General features: G+C 39.2%; 1 protein-coding gene across 2 annotated transcripts in view; it reads right to left on the reverse strand.

The window, feature by feature from the left end:
* Nucleotides 1-23214, reverse strand: part of EPB41L5 (erythrocyte membrane protein band 4.1 like 5) — a 141982-nt gene that overhangs the window by 68020 nt on the left and 50748 nt on the right. For both annotated transcript variants that reach the window (XM_068545386.1, XM_068545385.1), the window contains exons 11-16: nucleotides 18112-18181; nucleotides 13280-13449; nucleotides 11590-11696; nucleotides 10494-10512; nucleotides 4283-4325; nucleotides 3731-3846 (exon numbers count right to left, since the gene is read on the reverse strand). In XM_068545386.1, coding sequence (XP_068401487.1) covers nucleotides 3731-3846; nucleotides 4283-4325; nucleotides 10494-10512; nucleotides 11590-11696; nucleotides 13280-13449; nucleotides 18112-18181 — 525 coding nt within the window. The remainder of the gene's footprint in view (nucleotides 1-3730; nucleotides 3847-4282; nucleotides 4326-10493; nucleotides 10513-11589; nucleotides 11697-13279; nucleotides 13450-18111; nucleotides 18182-23214) is intronic.

The raw sequence follows: 23214 nt of genomic DNA on the forward strand, positions 1-23214 counted from the left end.
AACTCTAGAAAATGTACACCATCAACTTGCACGACAGAGTCCCAAGGCCTGAGAGGCTCAACACTCATATGTCAGTCATGGCTGCAGGGCCAGGAAAATGAGCATCCTGCTGGACTCCTACATTCTTCACACTGTGCTCATGGACAAAGTCAGGGTAGTTTCTGTGTGCAGGCTGGGGTGCGGACAAGGCCCTTGTGTCCCACTGGCTTTCACCACGTTGACAGCGTCACCGGCAGCCGGGAGCCTGGATGGTTGGGTGGGAGGGAGCACAGTTAGTCAGAAGCAGGAAGAGGTGTGAGAGGTAAGAAAGGAGCAGGCTGTGTGACCGGCGTGCACTGCTGCTACAAGGACGCACCGGTGCAGTGAGACGCTCAAGAAGGACAAAGGGGAAAATCCACAAAGGCACGCGTCAACACGGAGACACGAAGCAGCCATCAGAGTCAGTTAGGTGAGTGAAACAAAGAGGGACTCTCACGGAGAGCAAGACGCTCTGCATCCGTCCCTGATGTTGCTATCAAAACCAAAGGCAGAGATGCTGTCTGAGGCTCTAATGACAAGAAAAAATACTTATTATCTACTTAATTCAAGTGTTTGAAAGGACAATTCTACATTAGGACAAAGCCACATAGAGAAAATGGCAATTGTGAAAAGTTATTTCCCTGATCAACTGACTTCACAAAACTGAAATCCAGGAAACAAAATTCAGAAGGAGCATTAAAAAAAATCTCCCCTCACAGAGGCCATGTAATTTGATATCAATGTTTCCAATTAACAATGGAGAAACATTGTTCCTTCCATAATGAATGAAATTCAACAGGTACAGTTAATGTGATGAGATTAAGCCCCTCCAGGAGAGTCTAGTGAGCACCTTAGACACCTTTTCTCACAGCTATAAACAGGCCTATTGAAGTAAGAGAGTGAAACATGCACACAAGCAGTTTCTGGTTAGAAATCATCAGAGTCCTCCAGTAGAAAGAAAACATTTGCCAAGGTTTTGTGATGTGACAAAAAGGGCAGCACATATTTAAGATAACTACAAAGGAAAAAAAATCACCCCAATTATAAAAATGTCTAAGAACAGACATTCTCTTCCACCAAAATATGAATCTTCACCTTTTTTTCCTTAAGGAAACTGGAAATAAATTAGCTAAAAGGGTTTTCAGAACAAACTTGGAAGCTTTTTTTTTTTTTTTTACAATAAAATTACCATCTTTCCTTCAACTGAAATACAAGCTATTCATCAGATCTAACCCATAAAACTCACAACCTTCAATATAGGGTCTCTGAAAATTTAGAAAGTTAAATTAGGTTTATGCTTCCCCCTACATATGCAAGATTTTCCAAACAGTATTCAGTTTTTGTTTATAAATAGTTTATAGATTTGAAATACATTAATTCTCAAAAGATAGTTTAAATATTGGATAATTCTAGGTTACTGACATACCAATTCATTCACTGAAATAATGGTGTCATTTAGAAGATGGCAAGAAAAAGCTAAAGAACCGAACAGGGAGTAGGTTTAGACTAAACTGGTTAAAAGTTATCTGCCAGAAATAGAATTGTCCACTATTCTGCCCAACTGTCCAAACCTAGGGAGCATTTCCAAATTTTATTAACGTACCACTTTCTAAAGGAGGACTGTTATATATTCATGTGAAAGTATTAATAAGAATCAAAGCATGCAGAAACAAAGACTGAAACGCAGAACACATCTTAGGTTAAGGCTGGGGAACCCGTCAGCTCCAAGACAGGCCAGCTCCGTACTCAGTCCTATGTCTGCTGCCACACACTGAGGCTCCCTGGGCCTGAGGGTCCCCATTTTGCTCCATTTCCACAAAGGAGGCCTCAGTACAATGACATAAAGAAGGACGTACAGCTCCAAATTTTTCATTTTTCTTGAAATTCAATACTCTTAGATTCAGCATTCTCTCTTTTTATAGGCTGCATCAAAGGAACTGAGTAATGCCTAAACATGTACCAATTAAAACTGGAAAACTATACAGATGTAGTGTCATAATACAGATGCAAACAAACCAGACTCTCATTCCATATTAATCTAAGAGGTAAGCACGTATTAAATGAGCTCTTTTTTAGTTGAAGTCTCAGTACTATGTCTCCTTGCCAATAAGACTGGGCGGTAACATTACTGGAGCTGTGTCTTCAGTAGAAACTGAAAACACTGTCCTTAATGGCTTAAAAAAATAAAGACTAAAATGTGACATTCAGAAGCCTCACTGTTTATACTTGAAACGTGTGCCCACATGCACACACACACACACTACCCCCAGCACACTCTCAAGGAGAAAGGGAAAAAAGAGGATAATGGAAAACCCGGGGGTGGGAGGTGAAGGGAAAAAAGAGGATAACGGAAAATGGGGGGGGGGGCGGGGAAGAGGATAACGGAAAACCAGGGGTGGGGGGGTGGGAGGGAAAAAAGCGGATAACGGAAAACCCGGGGGGGGGGGGGTGGGTGGGAGGGGAAAAAAGCAGATAACAGAAAACGGGGGGGGGGGGGAGGGAAAAAAGAGGATAACGGAGAACGGGGGGGAGGGAAAAAAGAGGATAACGGAAAACATGGGGGGGAGGGAAAAAAGAGGATAACGGAAAACACGGGGTGGGGGGAGGGAAAAAAGAGGATAACGGAAAACACGGTGGGGGGGAGGGAAAAAAGAGGATAATGGAAAACATGGTGGGGAGGGAAAAAAGAGGATAACGGAAAACACGGGGGGGGGGATCCCCTCCATCTTAGAAACTAATCAAGTTATTTGGAACTGAGGTAAAAATATGCCCAATCATCAAAAGCAAAGCACCTTGCAGTTAGTTAAGCCAAAATAACAGTGAAAAACAATTACATAGCAAAGACTGAAAATAATCACCAACCACTGCTGACCCACCACCATGAAGGAAGAGCTGGTTGCACAGAAAGCTGACCCACACCTTGAGATCACCACAGAAACTCATTAGATTTCAAGTACTACACAAACTAAGAGCAAGAGAAAAAGAAAAAAATCCTATGAATTATCAAAGTTCATTTCATAAACAGACACAAAACTTGAACAGATGATGCAACCGACATGACCATTCAATCAAATAATTCCCCAGCAGCCCCCAAGCCACATACATTCATTTGGGAAAGGATTAACCCCACTGATTAACCCCAATAAGCCACAAAGTATCCATATTTGTGCACTTACTATTAGTCTAAAAAAAGACCCTGGGAATCTAAACAAATGAAGTATCTTCTCTGTCATTAGATTATTTCTCCACCCCACCCCCCCAAATGGAGTATTTCGTGCTTTGTTTCATTGGACTATAATCACGTTTCTGTTTTGGCTTTATCTTCGGTCTTTAATGAAGAAAACACACCCGAAGCAGTAGCATCGCGTTGTGTGGAGTAACATGTAATGAATACATTATCCTTAAGGGATCTGGGAAAAGGTCCTACCGACTAGCACTGAAGTCCTTTACAACAGAGAAGCACCGTCACTCCCAGCTCATGCTAACCGGAGTCGGGGGGCTGTCTGATGTGCCTCATTTAGACGACTGTCTCCTTGCTTCATCCACAGCCTTACTTATCCCAATGTGACAGCTCAATAACGTGCTTCTTTTCAGCTTACAAATATGAATAATTTGCTTTCAATCATATTTAAAGCACTCTAAGAGTATGGTCGGGGATTCAAAACGCCCTTAGGCAAGCAGTGTTTTATTTTGGCTCAATGAGTGAACAAACCATTTCTTGTCATGCTGGTCTGCTCCGGCACTCCTTGGAAGATTCTCAACTTGCACCAGCACAGGACCAGAGGGAACAGAAGGAATCACAGGCACAGTGGATCTCACACCCCAAGCCTTTGGACACAAATTATAAAAATTATCTATTTTGCCTAGATAAAAGATCTCTTCACCACTAAACAGAACATTAAAATGGAATACTATCTACATAGTGAACAGATATAATTGTAAACAGAGCAAAAAACAAATGCTTGAATGTTATATACCATCCTTGGGATAGATAATAATCTAACTGAATATTAGTATTTTATTTATTTTACAGGATTTACAGGGACAGAAAATGTTTCATTATAACATTATACCTGTTCTATTGTAACATCTTAGAGAATAAAATGACAGGTCACACGTTACTGAGCCATTTTACAGATAAGAAAACGAAAATGCACAAAACTTTCCCGAGATTATACCACTAAGAAAATTCAATTAATAATACTATTGTTTGTCATAATTAACTACAGTGTTCCAGTGCTTTAGAAGCTTAATATTGTCTTACCTGTCGGGAGCCATTACTCTGAGCTGAAACATTATTGTGAACACTGTAATGGGGAAAAAAAATAAAGAAAAAATTACCGTGGGTACCTAAAACTAAGAATGTAAGATGTCCACAAAACATCTGCTTTTACAGGCAAATACTTGCTTTTCTGCTCATTTGCTATTTCCATATACCTACATTCTACTTGTGCTTTAGATATATACTTCATTACTAATCTTGTTTATTCATTGGACAACATCTGTCAAAGATGACAAAATAAAACCAGCAGCACAAATGATCCCTTAAATTCAAGGCATTCAGCACATACACCCACATAACCTTACCCATCACTTCTTTTATATATTCCTACCCTCTCAAGATTTTATGGTGTCAGCAGTAGCTTAGCATTTTATAACTCAAAAGGCCTTAGTATAAACTTAAAGTTAGAAACTTCTCTGTATATATACCCTTCTCCTCCAAATGATTCAAAATATGTTTTTAAATTTTTAGTTTAGACTGCACTCATTCCTCTCCCACTCCCACAAAAAAGCACTTAAAAAACTCAGCATATAATGCAACAAAATAAATAGAAACAAACCTCAGAACAGCTAAATAAAAAAGAACAAATATTCAATGAAATAAGAACTCAAAGATGAGATACTAACACAACAGAATAAGGCAAATAAAAGAGTTTACTGACTTCAGACCTTCTAACATAAGCATAACTAGTATCCTGAGGTAAAAAATTCAGCTAAGGTAACTGAAAATTTATTCAATGTTATAAAAAAAATTCCTTGACAGTGAGAAAATAATCTACAGATTTAGCAAGAACACTGTGTTCCAGGGAGATGAGATACAGAATTAAATACATTCAATTCCTTATTGTTATATTACTGACCTTCAACGATAAGGAAAGAATACTTCAGGTACCCTAAGGAGAGTTAAAAGCACATCACTGCCAGCATCAGGTTGGCACAGACTTCTCCATGGCAACACTCAGAGAACACTATACCCAGACAAGACGTCATTCTAGTAAAAGGAAATGGGCAAAGCTTCACAAACACAAAACAAACTGTGAATACAAGATCCAGGAGCCTTTCTTAGGGGAGTGAGAACAAAACAAAAGTATCTGATGATGAAAGACAACCAATTAAGAAAGAACTCAAGAATGAAGAGGCCTTGCTAAAAGGCTGGGTGAGAAGGAGTAACCCATTCTACACCCCATTTTTTATTAACCACATCTCTGTTACAAGTTAAGTCACCAGAATTTGCACCTCCACTGTCTGGGTTCTAATTCAAACCGCGCCACTAGCTCTGCTCTCTGAACCGCAGTTTCCTCACTCGCATGGGACTATTAGGGGATCGAATAAATGTTAGTAAAGCACAAAGAACAATGACAAATAAAACTAACCAACAACGAAATCTTTAAAAAGAACATCTTGTTTAGTGTAGATCTGTTGCCAAGGCCGGAGTAAAGAATATACCAATCCGGCACAATTTCTTTTACGAACCTTGCTGTTCTTCTCAGGATACACTGTGCTATATTAAGTAACTCATAACCCCACATTAATGAAACCTCCTCCAACCTGCTTTGTACAGAAATTAGACTCATTATGTTATGGCCCCCGGGGTTACGCTCTGAAGCTTCTCCTTGAACTGGGAATAAGTCCAGTAGGTGATAAGTAAAAGATGAAGAACAACATGAGAAAAAAGCGCTGATGATAAGTGATGTTCACCGGATTCTAGCTCCCTGTTTTAAAACAATTTGAAACGCAGGCAGCACTATTTTCTCATAATTACACTTATTCTTTCACTTCCACTAATACGAAGGGAACAAATACTTCCTGTTACTGACCAATCCAAGCTTCCCTTTTAAAGGACTGTCTGCAATACCTGACCCATTTTGCTCTTGCCCCCTCTATGCATCATTTCCTCCACCATTTCTTTTCCTCTCTCTTCTGTCTTCAAGACTGTCCACTAAGCCTGTACAAGAAGTACTAGTAAGTGTAAAGTGAACGGTCCTTTAAAATGTCACCTCTTCCTAAGATACTTTATGTTAGTCAAGACTCACAGGGAGTAGTTAGGAAGAAATGAAAGAGTACAAGGAAAACTAACATCAGCCAATTTAAAAACCTGTTATTCTGTGACAGGGTAAGAGAGTGTCATGGACATATATACACTACCAAATGTAAAATAGATAGCTAGTGGGAAGCAGCCGCATAGCACAGGGAGATCAGCTCGGTGCTTTGTGACCACCTAGAGGGGTGGGATGGGGAGGGTGGGAGGGAGGGAGATGCAAGAGGGAAGAGATATGGGAACATATTGTATGTGTATAACTGATTCACTTTGTTATAAAGCAGAAGCTAACACACCATTGTAAGGCAATTATACTTCAATAAAGATGTTTAAAAAAAAAAAACAAAAAACCTGTTATTCAAGTAAGCACAGTACAAAGTCAAGAAGCTGTTTAGGTCAAATAGTTGCGCTTTTTCTAACAGTACCGTTTGCCGTGGTTCACTGGAGCAGAACTGTTCACGTGAACAGAACTCTGAGGGCAGGAATGAAAGGGCATTCCTGCCACTGCCAGCTCAGGTTCTCTCAAGCAATGTTAGGAGCAGGGCTCAATAACCTTCAGGCGAGTGGGTCCCCCTCTAAATTTCATTCCTAAAAATTATTCTACCTAAAGAAATAATAAAGTATCAGTGCTTAAATACTCCATTTTTGCTGTGTTTTCCAGAGCCAAAAGCATCACTCAAGAAGACACAATAAAATTTACTTATTAAAGTTAAATTAATCTCAATGCTAGGAGATTATATAGTCAGTCATACTCACTTTTTGGTCAGAAATCTGTATTTCAAAAAATTTTAAAGGAGGACAAACTTTTGCAAATAAAAGCCTGAATTTTTCAACTACGTATCATTGCTTGAATGCTTTGTTTACATTTCTGCTAACTTCATCAGGGAATCTTCTTCACTTTAAGCTCTAATACTCTGTCCCAGCCTCCTTTTCAGGAAAACAAGACATGATTCATTAAACAAACAAATAAAATACTTTAAAATATACAGAACCCCTCTAACACTTCTCCACCAATCCTCTTAAAAGCACAGTTTAAAAATAACTCCAAGAAAAATTAGTGTATAGCCCAGAAAAGGCAGAAAATTTTGTTTTTTACCTAATTAAAAATTCACAGGACTTCCCTGGTGACGCAGAAGTTAAGAATCCGCCTGCCAATGCAGGGGACGTGGGTTCGAGCCCTAGTCTAGGAAGATCCCACATGCCGTGGTGCAAAGAAGCCCGTGCACCACAACTACTGAGCCTGTGCTCTAGAGCCCGCGAGCCATGACTACTGAGCCTGCGTGTCACAACTACTGAAGCCCGCGCGCCTAGAGCCCGTGCTCCACAACAAGAGAAGCCACCGCAGTGAGAAGCCCGTGCACCGCAATGAACAGTAGCCCCAACTCGCTGCAACTAGAGAAAGCCCATGTGCAGCAACGAACACCCAATGCAGCCAAAAATAAATAAATAAATTAATTAATTAATTAAAAAATAAAATAAAAAATAAAAGTTCACGATGGACAGAATCCCTCACACTTCCTCTCTCCTCTACCCACTTATTTATTTTTAACAGCTTCCTGACCACTAAAGGGACTTCAGGGGAATCCTTACTCAAAAAGCAGAGTGCTTTTGTGACTGTCACTAATCACAGCCTGGCTTTAATGGCTCTCTAAGTGGAAAAAAACCCAAAACTGAATAGGACCATCTCCAGCTGAGGCTGACCCTACTCAGTACCCAAAACAAACAACTTCTCCTTTTGAAGAAGCTCTAGTTATACTGACACATCTCCATACAGGAGTGTAGACACTGTTTTAACAAAAACTAGATTTGTGAGTATGTCCTGAATCTCACAGTTTACCAGGCATTCCAGGAGGCTCTGGTACAACAGTGGTTGAGAAGCATTACATGAAACTCCACACTGTAATATACACTATTAATACTGATTCATCAGAAGGAGGACTTGGAGAACAGTGACTGCAGGACAACAGCAGACCCTCTCCCCAGCAAAACAGACATGTAGCTGCTGAAAATTATTCTTTAAAAAAATGATTAAGGGCTTCCCTGGTGGCGCAGTGGTTGAGAATCTGCCTGTCAATGCAGGGGACACGGGTTCGAGCCCTGGTCTGGGAAGATCCCACACACCGCGGAGCAACTGGGCCCATGAGCCACAATTACTGACCCTGCGCGTCTGGAGCCTGTGCTCCGCAACAAGAGAGGCCGTGATAGTGAGAGGCCCGCGCAACGCGATGAAGAGTGGTCCCCGCTTGCCGCAACTAGAGAAAGCCCTCGCACAGAAACGAAGACCCAACACAGCAATCAATCAATCAATAAATAACGTGAATTTCTTAAAAAAAAAAATCATTAAAAGGCATACATCAAGTGGAGAAACATTTATTTAAGAAAATCTAGTAACTTTTTTTACTCTGATCTAAAAAAAACAAAACAAAATAGTTACTAGAGAAAGAGAGGAACATTTTTTGGTGATAAAATAAAACAATTATAAACAATCCATGCGCCTAACAAAAAGCCCCAAATACATGAAGCACAAAGAATTGAAGGGAGAAACAGACAACCGAACAACAATAATTGGAGACTTCAATAGTCCACACTAAATAATGGAGAGATCTAAGCCAAGACCAGTGATGAAACAGAAGTGAACAACAGTAAAAACCAAGCAGACCTAACAGACATCCATAGGACATGACACTCAACTGCAGAATAGACATTCTTTCTCAACTGCACATGGAACATTTTCCAAGATGAACTACATGCTGGGACATAAAAGAGGTCTCAATAACTGTAAAGGGATCAAAGTCATGTGAAGTACATTCTCTAACCACAATGGAATAAAATTACAACAAAAGAAAAAAAGGGGAGAGGGGAAAATTTAAGCTACAAACGTCAAAATTAAGCAACACACTCCCAAGTAGCCAACGGGTCAAAGAAGAAATCACAAGAGAAATTAGAAAATAATTTGGGATGAATAAAAATGAAAATACAATATACCAAAACTTATGAAATATGATTAAAGTGGTGCTCGGAGAGAAATTAATAGCTATAAATGTTATATGAAAAAAGAATACAGATCTCATGTCCTAATAAACCGATCTTCCACCTAACGACACTAGAAAAAGAAAACTAAACCTAAAGCAAGCAGAAGGAGTGAAATAATATACCAGAGAGAAAATTAATGAAATAGAAAATAGAGGAACAGATAAAATTGATGAAACCAAAAGCTGGTTCTTTGAAAAGGCCAACAAAACTGAAAAACCTTTACCTAGACTGACCAAGTGAAAAAGAAACTCAAATTACTAAAATCAGAAATGAATGAGGGGACATCACCACAAAGCTTATAGAAATAAGGAGGAAAAGAGAATAATATGAACAACTGTATGCCACAAATTAGATAACTCAGATAAAATGGACAAACTCTGGAAAGACACAAACTCCCAAACTGACTCAAGATAAAAATTGAAATATGAATAGATCTACAACAAGACACTGAACTGGAAATTTTAAAACTTGACACAAATCAAGTCCAGGCAAGATGGCTTTAATGGTGAATTCTACCATATATTTAAATAATTCTTTACAAAACCTTCCCCAAAAATAGAAACATTTCCCAACTCATTCTGTGAAGCCAGAATTACCCTGATACCAAAACCAGATGAAGACAGTACAAGAAAACTATAGACCAGTGTCTTTGATGAATATAGACACACAAATCCACAACAAACCTAGTGAACCAAATCCAGCAACATGCAATATAAAGAAAGACTGTACACCATGACCAAGTGGGATTTCTCCCAGGAATAAAATGAACTGCTGGTGTACAAATCAACCTTTGTTCTCTGAGCTTCCTGTGTGCAAGGGCCACAGTTTATTCGTCTTTATATCCTCAGTCACAGGCCAATAACAAACGTACAATATGTCATTCTCATTACGAACAGCACAGCCACCCAAGCCCACTCTTTTTCTTTAAGCTGCTTTATTTTTCTTTCTGTCCGTTTTACCCAGCATTATGATGTGTTTATCTGCTCCCTGCTAGATCCACCGTGCTCAGGGGCAAGTGAACACTGTGACAGACCTTCAACAGACATTGGTTCAATTAACGATGCAACTACAGAAACGTTAAAACATTCAGTTATCAATTCCTAAGTTGCAAGACATTACCCACCTGAGTTCTTCAGGTTTTCCTGTACTTGCCGACAGAAAAAAAAACAGAAAACATCCCATTAGATTCCTCCAACATGGTAAACTGCTTTACTATTCACGAAAGTACATCTTGACTCATTGCTTTGTAAGCTGTTTCCCAACTACAGATTTAAAAATCTTCACTTCACTGAAGTGTTCTATGGCTCACGCCATTCAAGTGAATAATGACAACGATCTCCAATTTTTAAGTAAGGCAACAAAATAAGCATACATTTTAAAAAACAGAACCATCTGCAAGCCTTCAGAGTGAGCTGACAGTGAAAAATCATCAGTGGAGTCTAAGAGGTAACTAAGGGTTTTAAACAAATTGAAACGGTTTCACTTATAGCTACATAGATACATCAAAAATTATAGCTTTAAAATTCAGTTTTTAAAAAAAATGATACTGCCAACATCAGGTCATGGCAGTTGTTTTTGGATAATTGGTGACGACTCTGACATTGGACATACTTAAAATTCAATCTGTATTTTAATACAAACTCAGATTTGAAACCAAACACAAGTTTTAGCTTACTGGTCAAAGTAAACCATTCTTTGTATTACATAATTAAAGTAACAAACAGCAAGTAACATTTATGAATTTGTGAATCTCTATGTACCATGTACACTGATGATTAATATAAAAACTGTACTTAACAGAGCCTTTAATATTATTATAATACATACAAAATAAAAAATTTATTCATCATATACTAATGTTTTAAAAAATATCTGCGGGGATTTAACAGATTATTATGAATGAGATGTGGAAGTCAAAAAGGGAGGGAAAACGTTGCTCTAGAGAAGACCTAAAATAGTAAGAACGAAAACTGAACACAAACTCAGCACAGCGTCAGAGCTGGGATGAGCATAACGTTTCGTCTCAGCAACAGTATAGGCAGTTTTCCCCTGTGTATTCTTAAACACTGATTATGCTAGAACCAGATCCAGTAAAGAAGAGCTCTTCAGTTGCCTGGAAGAGACTAAGAGGACTGAGGCAGCCTCCTCCCCAGCCCCCAGCACCAGCACAGGACGCAGTGTGAGGAAGAGGCGTCCCCTGAGGCAGGGCTGCACGTCACCTTGCACTTGCAGAGCTCGTCGGGAATACCGTTTGCTGGGCCTCCTTTCAAAGGATGTTGATCTTCTTGCTTTATTGGTTTTTGTGGTCTGATACTCAGTTTTCCCACTAAAATAAATGAGGCATATTAACAGGAATAAGAGAATTTGAGGCCTACAGTAGTCAGATACACAAAAATGAGAGAAAGTCTAACACTGAGGTTCTCCTCAAGAGAACCATCCTGAACTTCCTTCCTGAATGAACTACGAAAAACAGTGCTGACGTCTCTCTTTACCACACCATTCTTTCACTCTTTAGGCTTGTGTGAAAGATGCAACACCAATTATATTGCTTTTTCTTAATCATGCACATCACCTAAGAACATATTAAATAAGTTTGAAATATCTGTCCTTTTATGGAACTCCCTTCCCTTTCCCATCCATACTCCTCAATGCAAGATGTACAATTAACTCAAGATTTTCAGTTACTTTTTCTAACTGTGATATACTTTTCAGGTCACTTTTCCAGAAATATTAAAACTATTGTCCCACTCACCTTCATTTCCATTTAAAATTCTGCTAAGAAAATGCCTCCCCACTTTTAATGTAAGTAGAATAGAAGCTCTCTTGCATGAACCCCACACACAGTCAACAGGCCACATTACTGATATTATCCATTCCTTCTTTAAATTACACTGACGGATTCTCGTGACATGCCGAAAACTCACCATCAATAAGCTACTCTGAGGTAAACCAAAACATTTCTAACTTATGACCAACAAACAAGGAGTCTGTAAGAACAATGGAACGTCAGGTTTATAAGGACCAGAAATGTCATCCAGATTAATTTCCCAGTAGTGCACAATACTCTTTTTCTACATGGTATCCAGCTGTTGGATGGAGCCCCCTTAAAACTCTTGTTATGTGGATTTAAACTGGGGATTAATACATAAAGCAAACATCAATGTCCATCAACAGGTAAATGGATAAAGAAAATGTGGTATATATATATACACAATGGCATATTACTCAGCCATAAAAAAGAATGAAATAATGCCATTTGCAGCAACATGCATGGACCTGGTGGGTATTATGTAAGTGAAGTAAGTCAGACAGAGAATGACAAGTACTGTATGATATCACTTACATGTGGAATCTAAACAATAAAACAAACTAGTGAATATAACAAAAAAGAACAGAGGCACATATACAGAGAACAAAATAGTGGTTACTAGTGGGGAGAGGCACAATGTGGTAGAGGATTAAGAGATACAAACTATTATGTATAAAATAAATAAGCTTAACCAACATTTTATATAACTATAAATGGAATATAACATTCAAAAATTATAAATCACTATGCTGTACACCTAAAACTTACATAATATTGTAAATCAACTATACCTCAATGAAAAAAAACTTTTTTAACTGGAAAAATTGTTAATTACTCCTAAAAAAAAAAAAAAAAAAGGAAGAAACAAAAACATCAGGAGGGATATGAAACACCATTACAATATTCTCCTGTCTACTCAGGGAATTACAAACAATAACAATATGTACCGATTTTCTTTTACTTTGGCCAATGGAAAACACTGGCAAACCACTTCACCTCTCTGTGCCCTAGTTTCCACATCTGTAAAATGAGAAGTTGGGCTAAGTTTTCTGGCCTCTATGAAATAATGAAAGATACAGCAAGCAGCTATAAACATTCACCTGTATCTAAACCGTGACCCTAATCGAATAAATCCTGATCGGTGAGAACCCTTTTGGACAGGGCCTCGGAGACGGAAAAAGGCGTGGTGCTCCACGGCACATTTCCACAAGTGTTTGCACGCTTTGGGATGATCCAGTCTGAAGACAAACGTATGTTCCTGCTCTTTGCCCTGAAAAAGAAACGCATGTTAACAGAGGTTAATTATTAGCTCAGATGGTCCTGCCCCCTCGCATTCAGCTATGAATACAACTGCAGCAAGAGCAAGAATCAAATAATAAAGCATCTAGTTTGCTCCCTGAGACTCTGACACTCTTTAGTACATAAAACGGCAGTTAAAATCAAGCTGTCCATTTTCTCAGCCAATATAAAATTATTCCTATTTTCTCTCTACTTACATGATCTCATTTCTCAAAGAGACATAAAATGAGCCTTTATCTGCCATACTTCAGGATAAATGTATAATTATAATGTAAAGGTTCATATAAGATCTGGCAACATACGTAACAGCTTTAAAAATGGCCACATTCTTTATTATAGTAACCATACTCACAGGAATCTAATTACACTAGTTAACATTCATAGACACTCTTCTAAGAATTTCACATGAATTGCTTCAATGAGTAGATACTATCACTATCTCCATTTCACAGATAAGAAAACTGAGTCTCAAGAAATTAAGCCCAATGTCACAAAGCTACTAAGAGAGAGGAAACTAGAATTTGAACCTAACCATTCAGGCTCCAGAGCCTACCTTTGTAACCACTAAGCTATGCTGTATTTCTAAGGGAAAAGACTTTCTCAACACCAAAATTTACACCCAAAGATTTTCTTCACAGTCTCATTTATAATAGTAAAAACTGGCACAAAACCCTAAATGTCCAAAACATGAGAAATGTAATAAGTAAACAATGATATTATTTACAAACTATACAGAGAGATAAATGAATAAAAGATGAATGAACTAATAATGCACTATTGTTTATTCATACTGCAGAATACTATATATAGGTTAAAGTGAATGAACTAGGTCTACCTGTTTAGGCAAAATAAGCAAGCTGCAAAAAACCCCCACCCTAATATATATGTATATTATATATAATACATATGTAGATTTATAAAACATTCTACCACATTTCATGATGTGGTTATATTTACAAAAGGTTAGAAAATATGAGAATGATACCCTGCAAGAATGAGGAAGAAAGAGACAAGCTGTGGCTCAGACCTTAGCTGTATCAAATAGAACTTCTTCAATGAGACAAACAGCACACGACCCAACAGAAAAATCAACAACAGGCTTAAACACGCACTTCACAAGAAAGACTATCCAAACATCCAACAGATATATAAATAAGTGTAAACTGAAGCAGTCATCAGAGGAATGCAAACTAAAACCACAAGATGATTCTACTACCAGAATGGGTAAAATGAGAAAGAGAAGTCCAAACACAAGCCAAAGAAGAATCAATGGCACTCTCAGACACTCCGGGTGGGAGTGCAGCTGAGTGTGTATAGACAGGCTGGCAAACAGTGTGGCGGCCTCCACAAAAGCCAAGCACACGCACATCCCAGGGCTCAGGGCAGCACTCTTCTTACTAGCCAAAAATTAACAACTCACATGTCCACCAACAGCAGGATGGATAAATACTAGTGTATTCACAAAACTGAATACTGTGTAACAGCAGGAATGCACCAACTATAGCCACCTGCTGCAGCAGGGCTGAAAGCTCACAACTACAGCCCTGAAATACAGAAGCAAGACACAAAGAGAACAGTCAGCCAGGTTTCATTTACATAAAGTCCAAAATATAAGCAAAAACTAATCTCTGGTCTTAAAGTCAGGTCGGGAGAGTGGTTACCCTTGGGAAACTGTACCTGGTGGGGAGCACAAGAGAAATTTAATTCTGCTGGAATTCTGTTTCCTCATTCTGGTGCTGGTCATACAAGTATACATAAAAATCCAACATAAGCTGTACATTTATTTTTACACTTATCTGAATGGATGTTATACTTCAATGAAATTTACCAACAAAAACTACACATAGAAAAAAACATGAGAAAATAGATAACCTCAAAACAGGGAAAAGCTTTCTATGACACAAAACCCAGAAGCCATAAAAGATTAATAAATTCACCTATTTAAAATTTCTTGAAGTGCATGACAAAACCCACAATAAGCACTGTTGAAAGAAAAACAACTACTAAATAAAATATTTATAATGTCTGTGACAAAGGGCAAGACCTATAAGAAAAAAGCCAATAACCCAAAAGAAAAATGGGCAAAGGAATAGACAGTTTAGAAAAAAGGAATTCAAGTAACTCAAATGTATGAAAAGATGTTCAGTATCACTCATAATAATAGAAGTAAAATGTAAACCTACAATGAAATTCCATTTTTTACCTTTCAGATACAAATGTGATTAATTCCTTCTCAGGAAATAGGCCTGTGCACTAAAAACTATGCAAGCTGGTAGGACCTCTCTATATCCAAGGCAAATGCACATAAACTATTCAACCCCACAATCCCCCTCTAGGAAATTATCCTACAGATACTTGCCAGTGTACAAATTAATTATAGATAGTGAATAAAAGAGTGAATGCCAATTAATTGAGAACTGATTAAATAAATTAGAGTACACCATACACTAGAATACTATGCATTTTAGTTTGCTTTTATAAGAATGAAGAACAACTTTATGTACTGACGTAGAAAACATTCCAAGTTAGAACGTAAAGTTTACAAAGGATAAGTAGAGAACCCTGTATATAAGTATGGCAACCTCTGCATAAAAAAGAACTGAGGGGGACTTCCCTGGTGATGCAGTGGTTAAGAATCCACCTGCCAATGCAGGGGACATGGGTTTGAGCCCTGGTCCGGGAAGATCCCACATGCTGTGGAGCAACTAAGCCCATGCGTCACAACTACTGAGCCTGCATGCCTGGAGCCTGTGCTCTGCAACAAGAGAAGCCACCGCAATGAGAAGTCCGCGTACCGCAATGAAGAGTAGCCCCCGCTCGCCGCAACTAGAGAAAGCCCGCGTGCAGCAACAAAGACCAAATGCAGCCAAAAATAAATTAATTAAATAAATTTTTAAAAAAAAGAATTGATATACACATTTGCTTATATGTATCTTCAAAAAGATATCCAAGAAGCTAATACTATATTAGATCAAATCTAAAATGCTATCAATCGTGAGATGCACAATTATTTTATGACCCAGTAAGAACAGGCATCTCCCATTAAATTATGACCATATTTTCTTACCACACAGAACTGTATTTTATTCTTCTTGAACGATTCCTTTAGATTTAGATACAAATATCATTTAATCGCATCTGTGCTTACATAAAAAGGAAAATATTTGTAAAATAGATTGTTTTTAGATGCGAAATCTGCCTCTTCTGAATCATTTTCAACTCATTTGTTGATAATGATCATCTGTGCCATCAAGAGATTTCTTTTTAAAATGCTCTCTTATTGTCTCTGATTTTCTTCCAAGCTGTGTGATAGGGCAATCCTTTGCGTGCATCCCAGTAACATAACTTAAAACTTTCAAAAAACTTGTAACTGTTTCATCTAATTTTCAGGATCTTCTTTTTTTAGGTTCTGCTAAGTAGCACTACTCACACTTCACTGTGCAAACAAATCTTTTTAACATTTCCCCTATTTCCTTTTATTTGTATCCATCTATACGTATATTTCAAATTTTATTACTTTGCATGCAGTAAAAGTATTTTAAAATTTACTCACAATTCCGTGGGTTTTGAAAATGCACAGGATCAGGCAAGCACCACCAACATCAGGATACAGAATAGTCCTCTCACCCCACCCCAAGTTCCCTGTGCTGCTCCTTTGTAGTGAAGCACCCTCACACCCCCAGTCTCAAAGGATCAGCTATTCTCTATTCCTATAGGTTTGCCTTTCCTAGATTGTCATATAAATGGAATCATACAGTCATAATCTCTTGAGTCGGGCTTCTTTTTTTTTAATAAATTTTTATAAATTTATTTATTTCATTTATTTATTTTTGGCTGCGTTGGGTCTTCGTTGCTGCGTGTGGACTTTCTCTAGTTGCAGCGAGCGGGGGCTACTCTTCCTTGTGGTGCACGGGCTTCTCATTGCGGTGGCTTCTCTTGTTGCGGAGCACGGGCTCTAGGCACGCAGGCTTCAACAGTCGTGGCACACAGGCTCAGTAGTTGTGGCTCGCAGACTCTAGAGCGCAGGCTCAGTAGTTGTGGCGCACGGGCTTAGTTGCTCCGCAGCATGTGGGGTCTTCCCAGACCAGTGTCCCCTGCATTGGCAGGTGGATTCCTAACCACTGTGCCACCAGGGAAGCCCCAGCGGGAGGATTCTTCACCACTGGGTCCCAAGGGAAGTCCTGAGTCGGGCTTCTTACACTTAGCATAATTCATCTGAGATGCATTCGTATTGTTATGAGTTTATCAATTAGGAACTAGATTTAACTGAAAAAAAGATAATCCTTAGTACAGAAGGCTTTATTAAAGAATATTATTAGGTGGATCTTTTTGATTAATCTTTTTGATCAGGGACTAAAGGAATAAAGCCATTTAAATATAAATTTTTATATATTTGAGATATATTGTCAACCAAGGAACAAGAGAAGTCTTTTATTTAATCTTTAATCTTAAAGACAGAAAACTATAGTTTTAGGATGGTATGACACAAAGCAGGAAATTACTTAATTAAGTTATTAATTACACTAAGTTTCTGTTCTATGGCTCTATAAACAAGATGTGTTCCCCCTTTTAGAGCCTTAAGTGACCACATAACACAGTCACCGTTAAATATGTGACACAATGTAATTCCTACCTGGTCATCATCTTCTACAACCACCAAGGTTAGTTTATTCTTCTTAAAATCCAATCTGGTTATCTTGGGCCTATAACAAACAATATGAGAGTAACAGCCAGATTTCAATAAATGTTCTCTGAATTTAAAAAATGTGTTGTTACTTCAAGCATATTAATCATCTAACTTCTGAATTGAAAGCTGGATAAGAGGGTAAACATAACCTGCACTGCCCAGCAAAAAAGTCTCCAATCTAAAAAACAGTTAAGGTAACAGAAAAAAAATTTTCAAAAGCAGTACCTTTGGCAAAATTTCTGCTGCACATATGTAAGACATTAAAAATGTTAAGGAAAAAAGAAAATGAAAGATATATCTATATATCATATATATTCATAGGCTCCTAACTACGGTGGAAGAGATTCTCCAAGCCTAATGTCACAGTAGCAGCAGGGGAACTGGATACAGGAAACACTATAAAGCTTTTTAAAAGGCATAAAAAAAAAAATTACTGACCTTCAACTCTATTTTCTATAGCAATTTTGATTAAAGACATCTTTAATTTAAGAAATAAAAAACGGGGGGGAGGAGCAAGATGGCGGAAGAGTAAGACGTGGAGATCGCCTTCCTTCCCACAGATAGAGTAGAAACACATCTACACGTGGAACTGCTCCTACAGAACACCTACTGAACGCTGGCAGAAGACGTCAGACCTCCCAAAAGGCAAGAAAATCCCCACCTACTTGGGTAGGGCAAAAGAAAAAAGAAATAACAGAGACAAAAGAATAGGGACTGGACCTGCGCCAGTGAGAGGGAGCCGTGAAGGAGGAAAGGTTTCCACACACTAGGAAGGAAGCCCCTTCGTGGGCAGAGACTGCGGGTGGCAGAGGGGGGAAACTTCGGAGCCACGGAGGAGAGCGCAGCCACAGGGGTGCGGAGGGCAAAGCGGAGAGATTCCCACACGGAGGCTCGGCGCCGAGCAGCACTCACCAGCCCGAGAGGCTTGTCTGCTCACCCGCCGGGGCGGGCGGGGGCTGGGAGCCGAGGCTTGGGCTTCGGTCGGATCGCAGGGAGAGGACTGGGGCTGGCGGCGTGACACAGCCTGAGGGGGGCTAGTGCGCCACAGCTAGCCGGGAGAGAGCCCGAGAAAAAGTCTGCAGCCGCCGAAGAGGCAAGAGACTTTTTCTTGCCTCTTTGTTTCGCGGCGCGCAAGGAGAGGGGATTCAGAGCGCCGCCTAAATGAACTCCAGAGACGGGCGCGAGCCGTGGCTATCAGCGCGGACCCCAGAGGCGGGCGCGAGCCGCGGCTAACAGCGCGGAACCCAGAGACAGGCGCGAGCCGCAGTTATCAGCGCGGACCCCAGAGACGGGCAGGAGATGCTAGGACTGCTGCTGCCGCCACCAAGAAGGCTGCGTGCGAGCGCAGGTCACTCTCCACACCGCCCCTCCCAGGAGCCGGTGCAGCTCGCCACTGCCGGGCTCCCTTGGTCCGGGGACGACTTTCCCGGGAGAACGCACGGCGCGCCTCAGGCTGCTGCAACGTCATGCTGGCCTCTGCCGCCGCAGGCTCGCCCCACATCCGTACCCCTCCCTCCCCCCGGCCTGAGTGAGCTGAGCCAGAGCCCCCGAAGCAACTGATCCTTTAACCCCGTTCTGTCTGGGCGGGGAACGGACGTCCTCAGGCAACCTACATGCAGAGGTGGGTCCAAATCCAAAGCTGAACCCCGGGAGCTGTGCGAACAAAGAAGAGAAAGGGAAATTTCTCCCAGCAGCCTCAGAAGCAGCGGATTAAAGCTCCACAAACAACTTGATGTGCCTGCATCTGTTGAATACCTGAATAGACAACGAATCATCCCAAATTCAAGAGATGGACTTTGGGAGCAGAATATATTAATTTTTCCCCTTTTCCTTTTTTTGTGAGTGGATATGTGTATGCTTCTCGGTGAGATTTTGTCTGTATAGCTTTGCTTTCACCATTAGTCCTAGGGTTAGGTCCGTCCGTTTTGTTTGTTTGTTTGTTTTTTTACTTAAAAAAAAATTTTTTTTCCAATAAATGTTTTCTTAATAATTTTTTCCTTATTTTCTATTTTTAGAAATTAAAAAAAACATTTTTTTAATAAGTTTTTTCATACTTAAAAAAATTTTTTTCTTAATAAATTTTTTACTTAATAATTTTTTTCTTATTTTTTATTATAAAAAATTAATAAATCTATCTCTAAAAATTAAAAAAAAAATTTTTCTGAATACATTTACTCTTAATAATTTTTTTTCTTATTTTTTATTATAATAGCTTTATTTTATTTTAATTTATCCTCTTTCTTTCTTTCTATTTTTTTCTCCCTTATACTCTGAGCTGTGTGGATGAAAGGCTCTTGGTGCTCCAGCCAGGCATCAGGGCTGTGCCTCTGAGGTGGAAGAGCCAACTTCAGGACACTGGTCCACAAGAGACCTCCCAGCTCCACGTAATACCAAACGGTGAAAATCTCTCAGAGATCTCCATCTCAACATCAAGACCCAGCTTCACTCAACGACCAGCAAGCTACAGTGCTGGACACCCTATGCCAAACAACTAGCAAGACAGGAACACAGCCCCATCCATTAGCAGAGAGGCTGCCTAAAATCATAATAAGGCCACAGACACCCCAAAACACACCACCAGGCGTGGACGTGCCCACCAGGAAGACAAGATCCAACCTCATCCACCAGAACACAGGCACTAGTCCCCTCCACCAGGAAGCCTACACAACCCACTAAACCAACCTTAGCCACTGGGGACAGATACCAAAAACAACGGGAACTACGAACCTGCAGCCTGTTAAAAGGAGACCCCAAACACAGTAAGATAAGCAAAATGAGAAGACAAAAAAACACACAGCAGGTGAAGGAGCAGGGTCAAAACACACCAGACCTAACAAATGAAGAGGAAATAGGCAATCTACCTGAAAAAGAATTCAGAATAATGATAGTAAAGATGATCCAAAATCTTGGAAATAGAATAGACAAAATGCAAGAAACATTTAAGAAGGATGTAGAAGAACTAAAGAGGAACCAAGCAACGATGAAAAACACAATAAATGAAATTAAAAATACTCTAGACGGGATCAATAGCAGAATAACTGAGGCAGAAGAACGGATAAGTGACCTGGAAGATAAAATAGTGGAAATAACTACTGCAGAGCAGGATAAAGAAAAAAGAATGAAAAGAACTGAGGACAGCCTCAGAGACCTCTGGGACAACATTAAACGCACCAACATTCGAATTAGAGGGGTCCCAGAAGAAGAGGAGAAAAAGAAAGGGACTGAGAAAATATTTGAAGAGATTATAGTTGAAAACTTCCCTAATATGGGAAAGGAAATAGTTAATGAAGTCCTGGAAGCACAGAGACTCCCATACAGGATAAATCCAAGGAGAAACACGCCAAGACATATATTAATCAAACTATCAAAAATTAAATATAAAGAAAACATATTAAAAGCGGCAAGGGAAAAACAACAAATAACACACAAGGGAATCCCCATAAGGTTAACAGCTGATCTTTCAGCAGAAACTCTGCAAGCCAGAAGGGAGTGGCAGGATATACTTAAAGTCATGAAGGAGAAAAACCTACAACCAAGGTTACTCTACCCAGCAAGGATCTCATTCAGATTTGATGGAGAAATTAAAACCTTTACAGACAAGCAAAAGCTAAGAGAGTTCAGCACCACCAAACCAGCTTTGCAACAAATGCTAAAGGAACTTCTCTAGGCAAGCAACACAAGAGAAGGAAAACACCTACAACAACAAACCCAAAACATTTAAGAAAATGGGAATAGGAACATACATATCAATAATTACCTTAAATGTAAATGGATTAAATGCTCCCACCAAAAGACACAGACTGGCTGAATGGATACAAAAACAAGACCCATATATATGCTGTCTACAAGAGACCCACTTCAGACCTAGAGACACATACAGACTGAAAGTGAGGGGATGGAAAAATATATTCCATGCAAATGGAAATCAGAAGAAAGCTGGAGTAGCAATTCTCATATCAGACAAAATAGACTTTAAAATAAAGACTATTACAAGAGACAAAGAAGGACACTATATAATGATCAAGGGATTGATCCAAGAGGAAGGTATAACAATTGTAAATATTTCTGCACCCAACATAGGAGCACCTCAATACATAAGGCAAATACTAACAGCCATAAAAGGGGAAATCGACAGTAACACAATCATAGTAGGGGACTTTAACACCCCACTTTCACCAATGGACAGATCATCCAAAATGAAAATAAATAAGGAAACACAAGCTTTAAATGATACATTAAACAAGATGGACTTAATTGATATTTATAGGACATTCCACCCAAAAACAACAGAATACACATTTTTCTCAAGTGCTCATGGAACATTCTCCAGGATAGATCATATCTTGGGTCACAAATCAAGCCTTGGTAAATTTAAGAAAACTGAAATCGTATCAAGTATCTTTTCCGACCACAACGCTATGAGACTAGATATCAATTACAGGAAAAGATCTGTAAAAAATACAAACACATGGAGGCTACACAATACACTACTTAATAACGAAGTGATCATTGAAGAAATCAAAGGGGAAATCAAAAAATACCTAGAAACAAATGACAATGGAGACACGACGACCCAAAACCTATGGGATGCAGCAAAAGCAGTTCTAAGAGGGAAGTTTATAGCAATACAAGCCTACATCAAGAAACAGGAAACATCTCGAATAAACAATCTAACCTTGCACCTAAAGCAATTAGGGAAAGAAGAGCAAAAAAACCCCAAAGCTAGCAGAAGGAAAGAAATCTTAAAGATCAGATCAGAAATAAATGAAAAAGAAATGAAGGAAACAATAGCAAAAATCAATGAAACTAAAAGCTGGTTCTTCGAGAAGATAAACAAAATTGACAAACCATTAGCCAGACTCATCAAGAGAAAAAGGGAGAAGACTCAAATCAATAGAATTAGAAATGAAAAAGGAGAAGTAACCACTGACACTGCAGAAATACAAACGATCATGAGAGATTACTACAAGCAACTCTATGCCAATAAAATGGACAACTTGGAAGAAATGGACAGATTCTTAGAAATGCACAACCTACCGAGACTGAACC

The sequence above is a fragment of the Eschrichtius robustus genome, chromosome 5, assembly GCF_028021215.1.
Source record: "Eschrichtius robustus isolate mEscRob2 chromosome 5, mEscRob2.pri, whole genome shotgun sequence".
NCBI classification, from domain to species: domain Eukaryota; kingdom Metazoa; phylum Chordata; class Mammalia; order Artiodactyla; family Eschrichtiidae; genus Eschrichtius; species Eschrichtius robustus.